The sequence below is a fragment of the Pelobates fuscus genome, chromosome 3, assembly GCF_036172605.1.
Source record: "Pelobates fuscus isolate aPelFus1 chromosome 3, aPelFus1.pri, whole genome shotgun sequence".
NCBI classification, from domain to species: domain Eukaryota; kingdom Metazoa; phylum Chordata; class Amphibia; order Anura; family Pelobatidae; genus Pelobates; species Pelobates fuscus.
The window spans coordinates 263994880-264013472 of record NC_086319.1 but is presented as its reverse complement, the minus strand read 5'-3'; the positions used below and the strand labels follow the sequence as shown (position 1 = coordinate 264013472).

The 18593-nt window shown below is 40.3% G+C and overlaps 2 protein-coding genes across 2 annotated transcripts in view; both read left to right on the top strand.

The window, feature by feature from the left end:
* The window catches only part of PIWIL2 (piwi like RNA-mediated gene silencing 2), a 198569-nt gene that overhangs the window by 92811 nt on the left and 87165 nt on the right, over nucleotides 1-18593 (top strand). Inside the window, exons 10-11 of the mRNA XM_063446248.1 lie at nucleotides 4216-4356; nucleotides 6722-6835. Of these exons, the coding sequence (XP_063302318.1) occupies nucleotides 4216-4356; nucleotides 6722-6835 (255 nt within the window). The remainder of the gene's footprint in view (nucleotides 1-4215; nucleotides 4357-6721; nucleotides 6836-18593) is intronic.
* Nucleotides 1-18593, top strand: part of POLR3D (RNA polymerase III subunit D) — a 243513-nt gene that overhangs the window by 202059 nt on the left and 22861 nt on the right. The window lies entirely within an intron of this gene.

The following is an 18593-nucleotide window of genomic DNA, read 5'->3' as shown; positions in this document are numbered from 1 at the left end:
GGTGCATTACTCAGCCAAGGTTTATAGTGAGAACTACTCTTTTCAATATATCTATTAGCGTCTACTAGTTTAAAAAAGTTTCTTCATTCGTGTTCTTTTGTTGGTCTTGGATAAAAATTTAGAGGTCTATAAAGTTATCTGTTTGACTATGGGTAGTAGTGAGGATAATTCCCTTTTTAATTTTCGTTTAAAAAGGATTAAAACATATCTAAAAGGTCAATGGAACCATTTCATATTAAAAATATTTAGTCTATAAAAAGGCAATAGGACACCAAATTCGCCACCCAGGTATGTTCTGAAATGATAAAAACTTCTTCCCAATATGCCATAAAGAGACTATAAAATGGGACGAACAGTACCATTTGGTTATTAGTGATGTCACATCCCTGTATTGCATTATTCCACGTGAAGTCGGCCTTAAAGCTGCAAGACATTTTTTTTTTATTTTTTTTTTATGAAATCCAATTTTAAAGAAGAACAGATGGAGTATATTTTAGAGGGAATTTTACTTATTTGAAAGCACAATTATTTTTAGTTTCAGGGTTCTTTTTATCTTCAATTTTGGGGCACAGCAATGGGCCCTAAATTCACACAGAGTTATGACAATCTATGGCATATTGGGAAGAAGTTTTTATATTTTCGCAACATCCATGGATTGTGAATTTGGTGACCTATCGCCGTTTTATAGACAATATATTTTTAATCTGGCATGGTTCAATTGACCTTTTAGATTATATTTAGATTACAGGGCCATAGTCACAGGGCAGGAGGCTGTCAAACAGGCTCCTCCAAAAGCCAGTAGCGAGGTTACTTTCACCACATATCCCCCACCCCCCCAAGGTAAGACTAACCAGGCACCTGACCTGCTGCCGGTCGGTACCTGAGTTAGTCGGGCAGCCCACCCACAACCAAGTACTTGATCTGTTGATCTCGGGTATCCTGATTTGTCCTGTCAGTCCCAAGCTGCAGAGTGAGCGCCGCCACCCCCGATCTCCCTTGTGCTCCCAGTCATGAAGTTGTAAGTACTTTGTGGGCCGAGGCCACATTTCTTCCCCGGTTCCAGTGCTTCATCTGGGGGGATTGGTACGTAGTCCTGCCCTGTAACAAGGGAGCAGGTAGAGCAGAGGCCAGCAGCGTTCTGCCTTGATGCCAGCTTTTCTGCTGGAAGGGGGTCAGTGGGCATTGCAGTCTCATCCACTAACCCCAGGACCCGGTGTGGAATCTACCTCCTCCTGGTATTCCTGCGGGGTTGGGGATCTGGACTAGCTGTCCAGCATCCCTGTAGGTTTGGTACAGTGATGGTGCCCATCTGCACCATTGGGCTCAGAGGTGCTCTCCCCCTGTAGTTGGGGAGGAGGACCCGTTGTCTCCTCTCCCGGTACCTCTGGCTGCCGCTGGGGAGAGACAGTTTGACTCCACTCCCTGCATTGTACACAGCCGTTGTGGAGAAGGACAGACTGTCCCTACTCCTGGTAAGTCCGGCTGTAGTTGGGGATCTGGGCCAGTTGCCCAGCATCCCTGTAGGGCCGGTGGAGAGACCTCGGTCCCATCTCCACCTGCCAGTTAAAGTTCCTCACAGGGCCAGTCTACTAGATCCCCTATTTCTGCAACTGGTATAGAAACAGAGGATACCACAGCCAAGTCTCTGAAAGACAGGTACTGCTGTTGAGGTGCGGGACTAATTATCTTGGTTCCCAGCAGTGTACCTGGTTGGCGCACTAAGCTGAACAGATGTTGGGAACTGCTCCAGCTCCCACTCCATGGTGACCAGATGAAAAGGGTCTGGCCCCTAGTCGTCTGCTCTGGGGAGATCCAGCAGGGCTTCCCTGATGTTGTGTGTGTCCCAGAGCCGATATTCTCCCGGACACCCAAAGTCACTGCCTACCTCAAAAGCCTCCCTCAGTAAGCTGGGGCCATTATAGTCCTCACCCTCCGGCATACTTTCATCAGCCATCCAATGATTGCGCCGGTTGACGTACCACTTTTGTGCCCAGTAAGCCTCGTCCAGCCACAACTCTTTCCAAATCAGGTTCCACAGTTCCTTCACCCACTCCTCCAGGGGTTGCTCTCCAAGAAAAGGCAGCCGCATGGCCACATGTGCTTGAGACCTCTGTTCTTCATTGGGAAGGCTCTCTCGCCGCCGCTGTACATCCTCCCGTGCCTTGCGCCACAGCTCCTTCCGAGTGGCATCTCTCCAATCCAGCTCACTCCATTCTCCCGAGTTCCTCCGTAGATAGGGACGCTGCACGAATGCTAGCGTTTCCCCCAATTTGTAAAATCCAATGCGTGTCTCCAGGATGCCTCTCCTCGCACTAGGAAGCCATCCCACTTATACCACCAGATGTGACAGACCGCCTGGCACCCCGACCGGATGCCATCGCCAATGGATGCTCCTAGTGCTCACAGAAGACTTCCAGCACTCCATCAGCACCGTAGTCCCCATGTCCAGCGTTGCAGCTTGGCTGGGAACTCGCTGTCCTCCACCCACCCTGGGCCCAGGATCCAGCTTCCAGTCGGCGAACCTCTCCTACTCCAGAGAGTATAGGAGGAACAGCTAGTGATTATAATACCAGGGGAGTATAGGGATATAGCAATCCCCAGCGTAGATACAGCTGTTTCCCCCACACATGAGATGACTCTTTGTTGAGGGTAAGTAGGAACTGATTTATTGGTAGCCACACTGGCCTTTTATGCAAGTCCCTATTCATGTGGCACTCCCACATGGATCTTGTGGGGACCTACAATACAAAGTCACAGACCAATGACAATAGATTTTAAATGCATGACACTCCCATATACAAACATACAATTCCTCCCCTCTGCCTGGGAGATAATTGCTTCAGATACTGTATTGACTCCAGTGTCTCCAGGCAGAAAAATACATATTTTTATATGTACCTTTAAAACTCATGGAAACCCCATAAACGTTTTATCCCCTGATAGCCCCGATCTGGGTGAGCAACATATCCACAATTCAACCAGATCGGTTCATTTGTTCAGATTTTCCATGGAGGGATTATTTTAACCGACCGCACACAAAATTACTGTCCGAAAAGAGTTCCAGGAAATCAGGCTGTGTTGTTGGTCTACTTCGGGAATTCAATATAAAATACCGCTTCGGGAGTAGGCTCAGTTTATGTCTCATGTTCGGGAGTTTTTTCCCACTGAACGCCGTTCGATTCCTATTCGAATAGCTGAACATCAGTGAAAGGTATGTGTTTAGTGGTGTTCGCGCCGTTGAGTGTCTGATTTGAGTTCCATACACTCTACGACCAAACATCGCTCATTGTGCTCGCGGCTTAAGATGGCTGCCGCCATGTGGTCGAATGCTGCTTTGAACTACTTCGGGAGTTCGAAGTGCCGATTCACAGACCGTGTCTTCAATCCCAGTTATTACAGGGCCATAGTCACAGGGCAGGAGGCTGGCAAACAAGCTCCTCCAAAACCCAGTGGCCAAGGTTACTTTCACCACAGAGTCTGATAACGTGATTTTCGAGGATAAATAAAGCATCTCAGTTGAACGCACGTGCCATATGACATGCGTTCCAGGGACGCCGATTTTGCATTCCAATGGCGCTAGTCAATCAACCCGGAAGTGGAGCGCATGACGGGATTTGGAACTCACTTAACGTTCCAAGTGCACACAACCGGACCCGAAAGAGTGTGCAATGCATGGTTTAAAAAAGACGCCAAGAAGGCTCCCCCACTACATACCGACTGAGGAAGCCCCCACCACAGGGCGAAACGCGTATCGGATAGATTAGCCACCTGGCTGTGTCAGTATTGGACTTTTTTGCACTTTTGGACTTTTTGCTTATGTCCATGTGATTTTTTTACTTTTGCACATAGTTTTTTGTGCTTATTCTATTAAATCCAATAAAGCTTCTTTATACCAGAGGAGGATGTTTCATTCCATCATTGCTGCAGGCTACACAGAGATCAGCTGGAAGAAGGATTGGGAACATCCTATTAAGAGTCACTCTGCACTACCCATGAAAGCTATTTGTATAGATTTGGCTCCATGTTTGTGTGTGCTTTAAACCTACATAAATTTGTTTCTTAATATTGGCAATATTGCACTATGTGTTGTTTCTTTCTGTAGAACCAACAGATGTGTGTTCCACCTACTGTATGTATTTTTAGCTTTATCTATACCCTGAGGATTTTGAAATTGTGTGTACTTTTCCTGATTCCAATTCATAATTTTATTCTTAGACTCTGACACAGCAGATTCATCTGTCCCCAGAGCAGCATCACTCTTCCATGGGGAAGCTGCTAAATAGAATTGAGACTAATGAAAGAGCACAAACTGAATTGAACCGCTGGGGCCTTCAACTTGATTCTGATGTACACACGGTAGGTAGATCTACCTTTATGCTACAGCGCAGGATGTCTGCAGGTATTTTAGATTTGTAATAGTTTATTAAATCATATATTGGTTATATGTGTCATCTGTGTTTCCAATTTTCTGTAATATAGATTTTGTAATGGTTCACAAACCTTAAAGTTGCATTTGAGGCTGGAGTAGATAATGCACTAAAATATACTTTTAAGAAAAAACTCATTTTGTTTCTCTTGTATGCCACATGTATGACATTGTTTTAATATGAGCATTTTACATATTAAAGAAACATCTGGCTATAATGTTTTTTTAGTTTTTTGTTGGGGATGGGGCGGGTGGTTTGCGTCAATCTCTTTCTTACATTGTGGGTAAACACATGACAACCTTAGACATGACATAAAACGTCAAAGAGTAATTGTAGATGGCATATATGCAGACATAAATATTACCTAATTTCATAATAGAATAGAAAATAATTGCATTATTCATTGGTTTAGTTCGGTTATGTGGTTCCAGTACTGTGTTCAAGTTAAAGGGACACTATAGTCACCTGAACAACTTTAGCTTAATGAAGCAGTTTTGGTGTGTAGAACATGCCCCTGCAGCCTCACGGCTCAATCCTCTGCCATTTAGGAGTTAAATTCCTTTGTTCATGAACCCTAGTCACACCTCCCTGCATGTGACTTGCACAGCCTTCCATAAACACTTCCTGTAAAGAGAGCCCTATTTAGGCTTTCTTTATTGCAAGTTCTGTTTAATTAAGATTTTCTTATCCCCCGCTATCTTAATAGCTCGCTAGACCCTGCAAGAGCCTCCTGTATGTGATTAAAGTTCAATTTAGAGATTGAGATACAATTATTTAAGGTAAATTACATTTGTTTGAAAGTGAAACCAGTTTTTTTTTTTTTCATGCAGGCTCTGTCAATCATAGCCAGGGGAGGTGTGGCTAGGGCTGCATAAACAGAAACAAAGTGATTTAACTCCTAAATGACAGTGAATTGAGCAGTGAAATTGCAGGGGAATGATCTATACACTAAAACTGCTTTATTTAGCTAAAGTAATTTAGATGACTATAGTGTTCCTTTAAAGTGTAAAATGGCAGTCGGCCGTTAGGATAGTCCCAGTTTTAGTTCAACCTGTGACTTCCATGGTCTTAACAGAATCCCACCTGATGATTCAGCCAAGTGTAGGCGTGAACCCAAGTAGGTACTCCCGGACTGCAGGAACCACTGCTGCACATCAGTCACTGCACTTGTTGGGTCAGTCATTGACCTCCCCTTTTAAGGACATGTACTGTGGCTAGGCTGGTTCCCAACGTCTCATTTGTAGGCAAGACAATAGATGCCAGGACCTGCTTGATTGAGAAGAGGTGTGAGTCTGCGCCCTTCCCAAAGGGCTAGAGTCTCTCAGCAAGTACTTAGAAACAATGTTAATATCTGTTTTGCAGGGGACTATAGTCTGCTTCTGAGTTTAAAATAATTTTTTGCAAAAAAAACCATCTAGTTTGGCCAGAGTAGTAAGCTGCTGGTCCTGAGAGTTCACTAGTGGTGCAGCTTTTGCCATATTAGTTGAGACATGATTCTGCATGTTCTTTGATCTCTGTTGAGTTATTCTTCACCTGGGGTTAGGGAGAAATTGCGTTTCCAAAACAGAAACAGGCTGCGTATGGTAGAAAGATAGTGGGTGGAGAAATCGTCCGTCTCCCGCTCACCTGCATTTAGTAGGCCTTAGGTCTGCTCCTCTCAAAATACCCAGAATATAATCAGATCTGCTTCCATAAGGTTTAATCCAGAGCCCATAAGACTTCAATGCAGGCAATAAATCAGTAAAAAGTGAGATTTTCAGTTATTTCTCACAGAGCTTTCAAGAGGTTCAACTGTCCCGCATGGCAGTCCTCACCTCCCTACTATAATGTTTTACAGTGTCATTCAAAGCACCATAATTAAATTATTTTTTTGCATACAGCTGACTACTCTCTTTACACACTGGGCTAAAGCGCAGACAGGACCCTTCATCCATATACATACACCCTAGGTCAAGCAGTGTTTGAAAACTCACCGTTCGTCTCTCTGGTCTTCCATGCTTCACTTTCTGCTCCAAAGCTAGGAAGGCCAGAGAGACAAACTGTTGGTTTTCAAGTACTGTCTGACCCAAAGTGTATGTATATGGCTGAATAATCCTGTCATATACTAAAGGCAGGGGACACATTTTTCTATTGTTTCCACAAATCTTTAATTTTAAAAATAATCTTATTTATTTTCCAAACTTGATAAAAGGACCATTATATTAATAGTTTTGAAGTGACAGTTGTCTTTAAATCCAGTTAGAATGATCTGACAAGTTATATAGTTTTTCCTTTTTTTTTTTTTTTACCTGCAGACTGCTGGTAGGATCCTCCCGGTGGAGAAAATCAACCTCCGGAACCGTTCATTTTCCCCAGGAGTCGACCTAAATTGGACCAGGGAAGTAACCAACGAGCCTTGTATCTCTTCAGTGAGTATTTGCTTTTAAATTACCCCTCTTTTTTTTAAGCTGCCCCTTTTCTCATAAATATTCTTTTTGAATTGATAATACTATAGTGGATATCATAGAACACAGGTGCCCTCATTTGACTAGCTCAACTACATATACCTACTAAAACAAATGCATGTTTTCTTACAAAAAAGAAAACACATAAAACTCCTTAGTGTGACTACCAAATTAATATATTAAAATAAGTAAACCCTGTCCCCTTTCACCCCTCGTCAAAACCTGTAGAGTTTACCCTAGTCCGGGATATGTCGTATTAGCATTTATAGTTTTGAGATGGAATAGGAAGCAGAAAATAGTGACATGGGGTTTATCACAGTCAATTTGGTATCATTTTCACGTGCTGTACTTGAAAATATGTGAACTATGATAGTGAAAGGTTTGGGAAGCATTCTTTGAGTTCTGCAGTAGTAAGAAATTTTTAAGTAGTATAATCTATAAAAGCCTTGACCCCACATTTGGCCCATATTGTGTAAGGATTATGACTGCCTTGAGGAAAGTCAGGATTTTGGGTTTAAGGTATGTAACAAAGAGGACTGGCTCCCAATTTGGAGTGAGAATGTTTTCCAGAATTTTATGGGAATAGCCAAAAGGGGATTTGATATCATATCATCTGGGAGAAGTGGTGTGGCGTGTGAAGAAGGGACACCCTCACAAGTCTGGCAGCACCAGGAAGGATTCCTGAGATAGCTCTTAAATCCTGTGCTGTATTTGGGTAGAGTCAAACACATTCCTGCCTGAGCTGGCCTGCTAAACTATATTCCTGGACATTTGGTAGATTTAGTCCCCCGTTGGCATTGGTTTGCTTTGTTAGTGAGGTTTAGACAGGCTGTAAGTCTTTGTCAGAGAAACTGTTTGATTTTCGTTTTCGAAAGGCTAGCCTTTTTTTTTTATTTTTTTTTTTTTATTTAGAGGACTAATGTAGTAAGTGGAGAGGAAATTGTAGCTTTGGGAAAATAACTAATTTGTACAGGTTTACCCGACTGATTTATGATAAACTCAGTTTTTGCCAATGGTCTAATTCTACAAAAGTGTAACAGGTGAAATATTTTGTTTAGGTAAGAATGAGAAGTTCCTGGGAATTTTTATCCCAAGGCATTTAAGTGCAGTTTGTTGCCAATCAAAGAGAATTCCATTGGGGAGCCTCAAAATAAATTCCCCTCTCAAGTTAAGGGCACATGATTTGGCCCAGTTGATCTTCAGTCCAGCCATGTCGCAGTATACCTTATGCAGATCAACAACGGCTGGTAGAGATTGATTTAGATTTGTGGTAAAAATGAAAAGATCATCATCAGCAAAGGGCAGAGAACTTCAGGGTGACAACACCCATTGAAATTACCCTTAACTTCTGTAAATATTCTTGTAATAATGGATTAATAGCGAAGTTAAACAAGTGGCGATATGTTTAATATAATATGTCTGAAGTATTCTAGTTTCAGTACGCGGATAAGATTATGTCAGGTGGGGCGGGGCCAAGCCAGCAAGCTGAGAAGTCGCATGGAAGCTGGGCTCCCGCAGTACATGCCATTTTTCGATAAAAAACTCACTAAAATCGAGACAAAACGAGACCAGGATGAGCTACCTATACCAGGAGCGACCTGGAGACAAGCCTGAAACCCTTACTGAGTGCTCGAAAGATCGGAAGCCCGTGGTGGAAAGCCGAGGCCTGCTGAGAATGGAAGCGGGGGGAGGCGGCCGCTCTCCTCGCCCAGACGCTGGAGGTACGGCCCCACTGATGCCCTGCTCCCCCCCCAGGACCGGAGGGGGTTATCCCGGTCCAACTCGGAGAAGCAACCCTACCACACATGTGGAGGCGCCTGGTGAGCACCGAGGAGAAGCGAAGCGAAGCAACATGGCCGCCACCACGTGCACCTGGTCCGCAGGGAAATCGGACCTGGAGACTAGGCTGGACGAGTTGTTCACTAAGTTCTGGATGAAGCTGGCATCCAGGGAGCAACAGACAGGCACAAAAACACTTGCCGCAAAGCAGCAGACACTCACCCAAACAAAACCGGTGCCACCGCGAGCCCCCGGGACACACGGGGTGAGCCGCAGACGGCAGATACGTGGAGCTAACAGGCCAGAGCGACAGCAATTGCTGACAGCACCGGCAGGCCACAGCACCGGCACGACAAACCCCACCCAACGCCTAAAGCACTCACGGGCGACTCGGAGGAGACCGCACACCTGCACAGACGGGAACGGTAAACGGCGGAAAAAGCCTGCACAGGCCTCACTCAACCCTGTATGCCGACATAGAACAGAGGCAGGTCCCTATACGGACACACTCCTGAGCACATCACAGCCCTACCACCTGGCACTCCCCACCACTCCAAGGGAAGACGTCGATACTAGGACCGTACACTCTTCTTCTGAGCTGGGGGTTCACCTGGAGGTAACCCTCCCACGCCACCCATATACCCGAGGAGAAGGCCGTGCTCAGGCACATCCTCGGGCCCCCGACCCTGCTGATGGGGTCAATGGACATGTGGCAAGGGCCCCTACTCAGGCCGAAGATACACGGAACAAGGGCGACAATCACCCAGGCAGTGCAAAGGGAGGACCGCAGCGTGGGGAGCTGGATACCGGGAGGACCCGGGCAGACACAACGTCGAGACCACCACGATGGGACGCCTCCTAAAGCACACTAGTGGCATTGGGTGAAGTGCCCCGGCAGCCCACATCTTGGTTGCCAGCCCAGACACTGAGCTGGCCTCGGGACGCTCTTACACTACTGTAACGAAATGACCGTCTTGAGACATAAACTTCACCCCTCATTTAATTTGGTTTAATCATTCATTTAACATAGCTAGAGGTTTGCTCAAGCCTATCTTGTATACTATCTTGTACTCTAGAGGCACAGTGTACCCACATGCCCTGGTGTGTATATCAGCGGCCTACTACCGTAGCATAACATGTTGCAGACACCATAAAGCAAATTACTAAAACTGTAATATCACGAGCTAATGAGCTTCACACCAGATTGTCCCTACAGCAAAGAATTGACTGCATTTCTGCACAGCTCCTGATACCAGTGCTCAGCATAATTCTATGGGACTTTAAACTGAATCTATGTGGTTATCACAGGCCAGCCTTAGTTAGTTTGTTATACTCGACCAGTGTGCTCTCATATGATTATTTGCATTGGGAAGGTAGCACTCGTCACACAGCTTTAAACTCGTTGGTATAAGCATTATTCATTTACTTTATTTTATTATCCTGTTTAGCTATGAACGCCAACTTGTATATGAAGCCTGCCTACGCTATTTTGATCACTTTTGTTTCTTATTTAAGCTTGTAACACTATGTTTACTTGAATGTTCCACAAAAAAAAAAAAACCCATGGCACTTTTTCTTTGAGGTGCATTGTACACCATCTTGATAATATCTCTTGTTACCCCTCAATGCCTCCTCTTTCTCTTCTGTACCCCATGACATATATGCCATAATAAAAGAAAGATTTACAAAAAAAAAAGATTGTCAGGTGATGCTATCAAAAGCCTTTTCAATATCTAGGCTAATAAGTGAGGGAGATGTTAGGTCAGCCTATTTGCCTGTGGTTTATGTCACTGCTGCTGTGGCTCTAAAGAGACCTGTCTACTCCTAACAATACCTAGTTGGTGAGTGGTATGTGTTTGGTGTAGGAATATTTGTACTCTTAATGCTATAATCTTTGTGAGGAGTTCAATGACTAGGTTAAGCAGTGACATTAGACGATAGGATGCCAAAGCCTCTACCTCCCTGTTTGGCTTGGGAATGAGGATGATACGAGTTTGGTTAACGGCAGCTAATGGGAGGACTTCTTTAAATATTTGTAGGTTTTTGAAAGTGAGACTAATTTGTTGTTTCAGGGTTTTACATACTGTGGTAAAGCAGTCATGTCCTAGTGCCTTCCCACTTTTGAGGGATTTTATTGCCATGTGATCTCTCATTCAGATATGGGTTTGTTGAAATGCTCTCTGGAGTTTTCGGTAGGGGTAGGTTTAGACTCAATTGGGCCAGCAGTTTCCCAGTCTTTCCAACCAATCTGAAGAAATATTGTTTTTGAAAATCTAGTTTAGATTGTGCATGGTTCATGGCTCGCAATGAAAGTGTTGAGGGTGTTTTAGGCATCTTGATATTTTTTTTTTCTTCTTCAACTGAAGGATTGGTCAAGAATTGTCTGTGTGCTACTTTAAGATCAATTTAAAGTTTTGTAAAGTATTTCCTCCATTGTTTCTTAGCTGAGTCATTGTAAGAGATAATCTATACCCTCATTACATTGGACGTCTCCCAATGCAGTTATGGGTCATCTGTGTGTTCAAGATCATCGTCTCTAAAGTGAGTTCAGCTGGATTGTAAATGAGCTTGGAAATACAGGTTGTTAGTGTGATACGGTGGGAATCAAGGTGAATAGATAGGCAAATATTGTGGAAATCATTAAAATGAGAGATACATTCAAATGTATGAAAGTCTGTAGTGTCTATATTGGAAAATACTACTTACTACTGGTAAGGTGTGTTGCGTTCATATATGAGGCTGTAACCATCCCCATGAATGATTTGTATAATTATTTGTATCTGTCAGGAGTAGGCTTAATCTGGCCACAATTTATGGCTGGCAGATTTCCAATTGGGTAAAAAGAACAAAGGCACAATTAAAATCTAAAAAAACCTATGTATGTACACTGAGTCCAGTAGAGGTGCTGATTGATTAAATACAGGAGGGCAATGAGTAAGATGAGCACAGAAGACCCTCCGAATTTAGGGCACTCAGTTGAGGCAAGTCAGTGGGAGCTTGCAGTAAGTGATATTATTTGCGTTGCACTTGTCAGCTCCCTAGAGTTGCTGGTGAGTAGCGACAATGGGGTAGTATATAGTTAAAGAGATGTAACTGATACAGTGTGCCACTCATTTTGCAGCTATTGCCTGTTGCTGTGGTGCGCTACCTGATACAGTTGCAATAGTGAGTAAAGGTCTTACACTGTTGAGTTCCATGATTCGGATGAACCTATGTCACTACGTATGGATTGCCTAATTTAGTTGAGCTTTCATTTGCACTAAAACTGGCCTTTTGCTTCCCACCTCATAGACCTAGACTTCCAGCGGTCGCTCTCTAATGTAATAGAGTAAACCTGTTCTCCAAAAAGAACATGTTCGGCGTCCAGATGTGCTATTGTGCTAGAACGGTGAGTGGAGTTAGTTAGTGTAGCACAATAACGCAGGATGGATGAATATTAAATTTTCTAGTTGTGGAGCTGATGTATAACGAGGCTAGCTAAGATGACAGCTGAACCGTAAGTCTAGCATGCTTATTTTTAAAGTTATCCTTAAGGAAATGTTGAGGTTGATAAAGCATAGAGTTTTTGTGAATTTTGTCATTGGCCGTCCTGATCTACTCGCCTTGTCGACCATTGGAAGAGGGATGGGGACATCCTATTAAGAGTCCCTCTGCACTACCCATGAGAGTCAAATGTTCACATTTGGCTCAATTTTTGTGCGTACCTAAAATCTACAATTATCTGTATATTCCTTATATTGGCAATATGTTATTTTGTTCTTTCTTGTAGAATCATCAGACATGTGTTCCACCTATTGTATGTATTTTGGATACTTCTTGACAGAACTGCTTTAAAACTAAAAAAAAAGTTTAGAGTTTATATCCCTGAATATATTTCTCTTTAATACCAGATTCTTTGGTGAAATAATGGACTATTAATCCAATCCATCCCCCCAAAAAAGAGTTTTTTGTTTTTTTTTCCAACAAATTAAGGGATTTACTTTTCATCTTTCATCGTCTGCAAACTCTGAAGGAGAATGATCAAGAACATGGTTGAAGCTTTAAAGATTTAATTGATCTAATACAGTGGTTCCCAAACCAGTCTTCATGCCTTCCCATCAGTCCATGATTTAGGGATTACCCAGTTGTCTATGGTATTTTTTTCTTTCTAGAAACACCTTACACCAGTGGCTTTTTCACCAGTCCTCATGGCCCTGTTATAGAATAATTAAAACTCTTATTAAAACTTCTCATTAACTTCATATATGACAGATTTTCCTGTAGTATGAAACATTGTATGCCATAGTTAGATCATGAGAACTGAACTAATGAAATGTCCATTCACTAAAAAGCCTTGAACCTGACCTCGAATCTAACAGCACTAACTACTCAAAATGGCACCTAAAGCCCCCTCCCATCGAGTGAAGCCTCGTGCTAGCAAGATGGCGTCTGAGCCATCGTGTCCACTCCCGTGTCCAAGATGACGCCACCTCTCGGTGGGAGGACATTTAGCCAGCCACTTAGTACTTAAGCCAATTAACCCCTTCAGGACCGCCGACGGTTCAGGACCGTCAGCGGTAAAACGTGCGTTTGGACCGCTGACGGTCCTGAACCGTCATAACGGTCTGGGGCTACTTACCTGATCGCCGTCGGTCCCACGGCGGCGATCAGTGCTCCACCCGGCCCAGGGGGACTGCCTGTCTGCCCGGGCAGTCCCCCCTCGGCAGATCAGGACCCCACGGCCATGTGATCACTCGATCACATGACCGCAATAGGGGTCTTTGTATCTGCCTGCAGGGGGACTGTCTGTGCTGACAGGCAGTCTCCCTGCAAGTAAAAAATCCAAAAAATAAAGTAAAAAAAAAACCAGTGTAAAATCAGTGTAAAAATAAATAAATAATATGTGTATATATATATGATATATATACATGTATTATATCTATATATAATATATGTATATGTATCATATATATATATAATGTCATATTAAGTGTATTTTTATATTTATATATACGTATATTAATATAAAAATACACTTATATTTAAATTACACACGAATATATACAATATATATATAATTGCTATATATATGGTATATATATATTATTATAAAATACAAATAATATGTTAATAAAAATAAATAACAAAAAATAAAAATAATTTTTAATAATTATAAAAAAATATTTATATATGCAATTTTATTCTAACAGTATTTTGATATATATATATATATTTATATCAAAATATACTTAGAATGTAATGATATATATATCTATGTATAAATAAATAAATAAAAACAATACGAAATATACATATGTCCATATACATAATTACATAAATAATTTCATAAATATACACGTAGACGTCAAATATATAAATATGTATATATATTAAAATTCTACATGTGTATTTATGTAATATTTTTACCTAATTAAGTAATTTTAATGACTGCAATTTGAGGGACCTGCCTGCCAACCCAGGCCGAAAGTCCAGATAATTTAATTTGCTAGCACTGTGTTTAACCCTGTAACTTTCTATGACACCCTAAAACCTGTACATGGGGGTACTGTTTTACTCGGGAGACTTCGCTGAACACAAATATTAGTGTTTCAAAACAGTAAAACATATCACAGCGATGATATTGTCAGTGAAAGTGAATTTTTTTGCATTTTTCACACACAAACAGCACTTTCACTGAGGATATTATTGCTGTGATACATTTTACTGTTCTGATACACTAATATTTGTGTTCAGCGAAGTCTCCTGAGTATAACAGTACCCCACATGTAGAGGTTTTATAGTGTTTGTGAAAGTTACAGGGTCAAATATAAGGCTTGATTTTACTTTATTTTTTTTATTGAAATTTGTCGGATTGGTTAGGTTGCCTTTGAGAGCGTATGGTAGCCAAGGAATGAGAATTAGCCCCATGATGGCATACCATTTGCAAAAGAAGACAACCCAAGGTATTGCAAATGGGGTATGTTCAGCCTTTTTTAGTAGCCACTTAGTCACAAACACCGGCCAAAGTTAGCGTTTCTTGCATTTTTAACACACAAACAAATATAAATGCTAACTTTGGCCAGTGTTTGTGACTAAGTGGCTACTAAAAAAAACTGGACATACCCAATTTTGAATACCCTGGGTTGTCTACTTTAAAAAAAATATGTACATGTTAAGTGTGTTTCGGGGATTTATGACAGATAACGGTGTTACAAGGTCACTATTGATACATTTAAAATATATATATATTGAAACAGCAATTTCCTACTTGTATTTATAGGCCTATAACTTGCAAAAAAAAGCAATAAAGCATGTAAACACTGGGTGTTTTTAAACTCGGGACAAAATTTTGAATCTATTTAGCTGTTTTTTTCATTAGCTTTTGTAGATAAGTAAAAGATTTTTCAAGTAAAAGTCCAAAAACATGTTTTTTTTTTACATTTTTCACCATATTTTATTATTTTTTTTAAATACAATATTGGACATAATACAAATAATGGTATGTAAAGAAAGCCCCTTTTGTCCTGAAAAAAACAATATATAACTTGTATGGGAACCGTAAATGAGAGAGCGGAAAATTACAGCTAAACACAAACACCACAAAAGTGTTAAAACTGCTCTGGTCCTTAACGTACAAACATCGCAAAAACAGGCCGGTCCTGAAGGGGTTAATAATATTGATGGGTGGGTATTGACATAGCCACTTAACACCTAACCCAATTAATGATGTTTATTTGTTGTTATCTTGATATTCTATGATGATGTAATATTGCTTTATAAGGGTCTGCGAACCCGCTTTTTAACCAGATGCCATTAAATTTTCTCGAAGTTCTTTTAACCTGAACTCCGTGTGTCAGTGTGAATTTACTTCTGCGTATACGCAATTTAATCATCTCTAATTTGGACAGGAACAGATAGTCATTGTAATCCCTAAATCCTTGACTGGTAGGGAGTGTGCGGACTGGTTTGGGAACCACTGCTTTAATATTTGGCTTGCAGTGGTTTGGCATTGTACCTTATTGAACAAGGATACTGATGGGATCAGAGGAAAGAAGTTTAGAACATCTACATGTTTCCATGTCAACATCAACAATTAAAAATATATGAGGCATAATATTCTGGGACATCAGTATTCAATACTTTTTACAATTGTTTCTTGTACCATACCTTCTGCTCATACTTCTTGTTATTCCTGAGTTGATCTTCTGAATACAATAATTAGTGTACATGGTTAAAGAAAGCTCTGATATTGGTAGTCTTTTTTTTTTTTTTTTTTTTCTAGTACCGAAATTACTATGTTTTTTTTATTATTTTTTATTTATTAATTTTTTTATTTAGTCTCTCTGAGGAGTACAATTCCTTCTTTAAGGACTGGTTTTGACCCAGTAAATTTTGGTTTTGGTGTATATATGCAGTGTGTTTGTGTAGTGTGTGTATATTATGAATGTAGTGTGTGTGTGTGTGTGTGTGTTTGTGTAGGTATGTGGCATTCCCTGGGGGACCCAGCAAGCGATTATTTACCTGCCCAGTATCTCCCCTGTCTAACGCTCATGGCCTGTGTGTTGCGCAGAGCGTTGCCGTGGCAACGCTCTGGCAGCCGCGGGACTGAGTTAGATAGGGGAGCTGCTGGGCAGGTAAGTAAGCCCTTGCTGGGTCCCCCAGGACCCTGATGGCGTCCCTGGTTTGCAATATCGGTATTGGCCGATACCGATATTGCTGAATATACAGAATATCGGCCAGACCGATAATTGGTCGATCCATACTTAAAACTGTAGACCATCATAGGATATACAGAATGTTAAAATAAAATAAATATATAAAATCAGTTATATATAAAACTGTAGATACATAAATCAATAAAACTGAGAAAGTATGTATAGTTCATTATAACTATTTTTTTTATAAACATGTGTATGACTGAGAGTTAAACTTAAATGTATGTTTAGGAATAAACCATATAAGGGGGGGGGGATAAAAAAAGGTATTGTATAGGAAGGAATAGGATAAATTCTTAAAAATTTAAAAAGGTCAAAATCCACATTCAGGGCTTTTGGGGGCAGGGTTTTTAAATTATTAACCCAATTCATTTCTTTTTGGCCTACATTATTTTCTCCACCTCTCCAAGAGATTTTACATTTCTGAATTCCCATACGTTTTAGATGCTTTGGATTTTTATCATGGATTAGAAAAGTTTTCGATACAGAGTGGTTTGGATAACCTTTATATTAATATTGCGGCAATGTTCTGCCAATCTTTTTTATTTATTTTTTATTTTTTTTAAACATCAGGACGTCATCCCAATGTATTGGAGGCCACAAGGGAACTCCAATAGGTATATTACATTTTTAGTAGTACAACAGATGAGATCTCTATTTTCATAAGACATTTTAGTGTTAGTTGATATAAAGTGTGTAGTTTTTGATTTTATACTCTGATCTGTGTTTCTCTTATATTTAAGAAAACCTTTGGCTTGTTGTGGGAAAGTTTTGAAATGGCTGGTTTTAGTCTGTGTAGTTTGTGGTCAGACTAGATGTGAAATTTGGTGCACCTCTAAAAACCATTAGGCTTATCTGGAATAAAATCCTTAAAATATCATCTTGTTTTAAAATGTGCCAATGTTTATTAAGGATTTTTCTCATGTTAAAACATTGATTATTAAAATAAAAAATGACTGTCATAAATGATGAGTTCTTATTATCTTTAACCTTATAGTCTAAGAGGTCTGATCTGTTTGTTTGGTAGATTGACGTTAAAATTCTGTTCAGGTTATCTGCTGAATATTTATCAATACTTTTTTTTTTTTTTTTGCTAAGGTTCTGGGCTTGTTCTTTAAAATCTACTTTGCGTGAACGGTTCCTTCTGATACGTTAAAAATTGACTATTGGGTATTCCATCTAACCATGGTCTATGGTGGCAGCTTGTTTTACCAATGATAGTGTTGGTACAGACCTTTTACAAAATAAATTGTGTGAATAATGCCATCTTGTATAAAATGTGTAAGTCTAAAAAGTTAATAAAATTCTTGCTGAATTCTGAAGTTAAAATAATACCATTGTTGTTTATGTTAAGATGGTTTGAATAATTTTCTGAACCTTTCCAAACCTAAAATAAAGCTTTTTATAATATATTATACATATATATGATTTTATTATAAGTGTACTTTGAGGTATATACACACACATCTCAAAATACACTTATAATTAAATCATATAAATGTATTTTATATTATACATATATAAGAAATAAAAGTGTGTGTGTGTGTATGCATATATATATTCACTATGTATGTATCCTTGCACTCACGCTTAAAAGACCTCCTGCTGTAGTACAGTGCTTTAAATTGCCGGGTGCCAGTCCCTTTAGGGATATTGGGTTGTACACAATAGAAGAGAAGTGGAGGCTGCACTCGCGGACTTGTGGTATCAAAATTGAAAAATCGGTTTTATTCCATGTATCAAAAAATCAACGTTTCGGTCCACGCAGGGACCTTCCTCAGGATAAAGTGAATCCTCTACTTCTCTTCTATTGTATATATGTATATGTGTGTGTATATTATATATGTGTGTGTGTGTGTATATATATATATATATATATATATATATATATATATATATATATATATATATATATATATATATATATATATATATATATATAAAATGGAGCACTCCTTGTGTATTTTTTTAAAATATATCCAAGTATACAATCAACGTTTTTACCCTCCTGGGTCTTTATCAAGATCTTGATAAAGTATTCATTTTACCTAATTTGAGTAAAAAACAGCCCTCACTTGAAGCTCATGGGGCACTGGCACAACTTGTTGCTGTTCACGTGTTTTTCAGCAAAACCTTAAGTTTTTTTGCTTTGGTCTGCGTATTTCTCAACTGTCTCATTACTATCATAGCTCCTTTAATCGCTACTTCTCAACAAACTCTATAACCTATATCTGATCTACCAATCACCC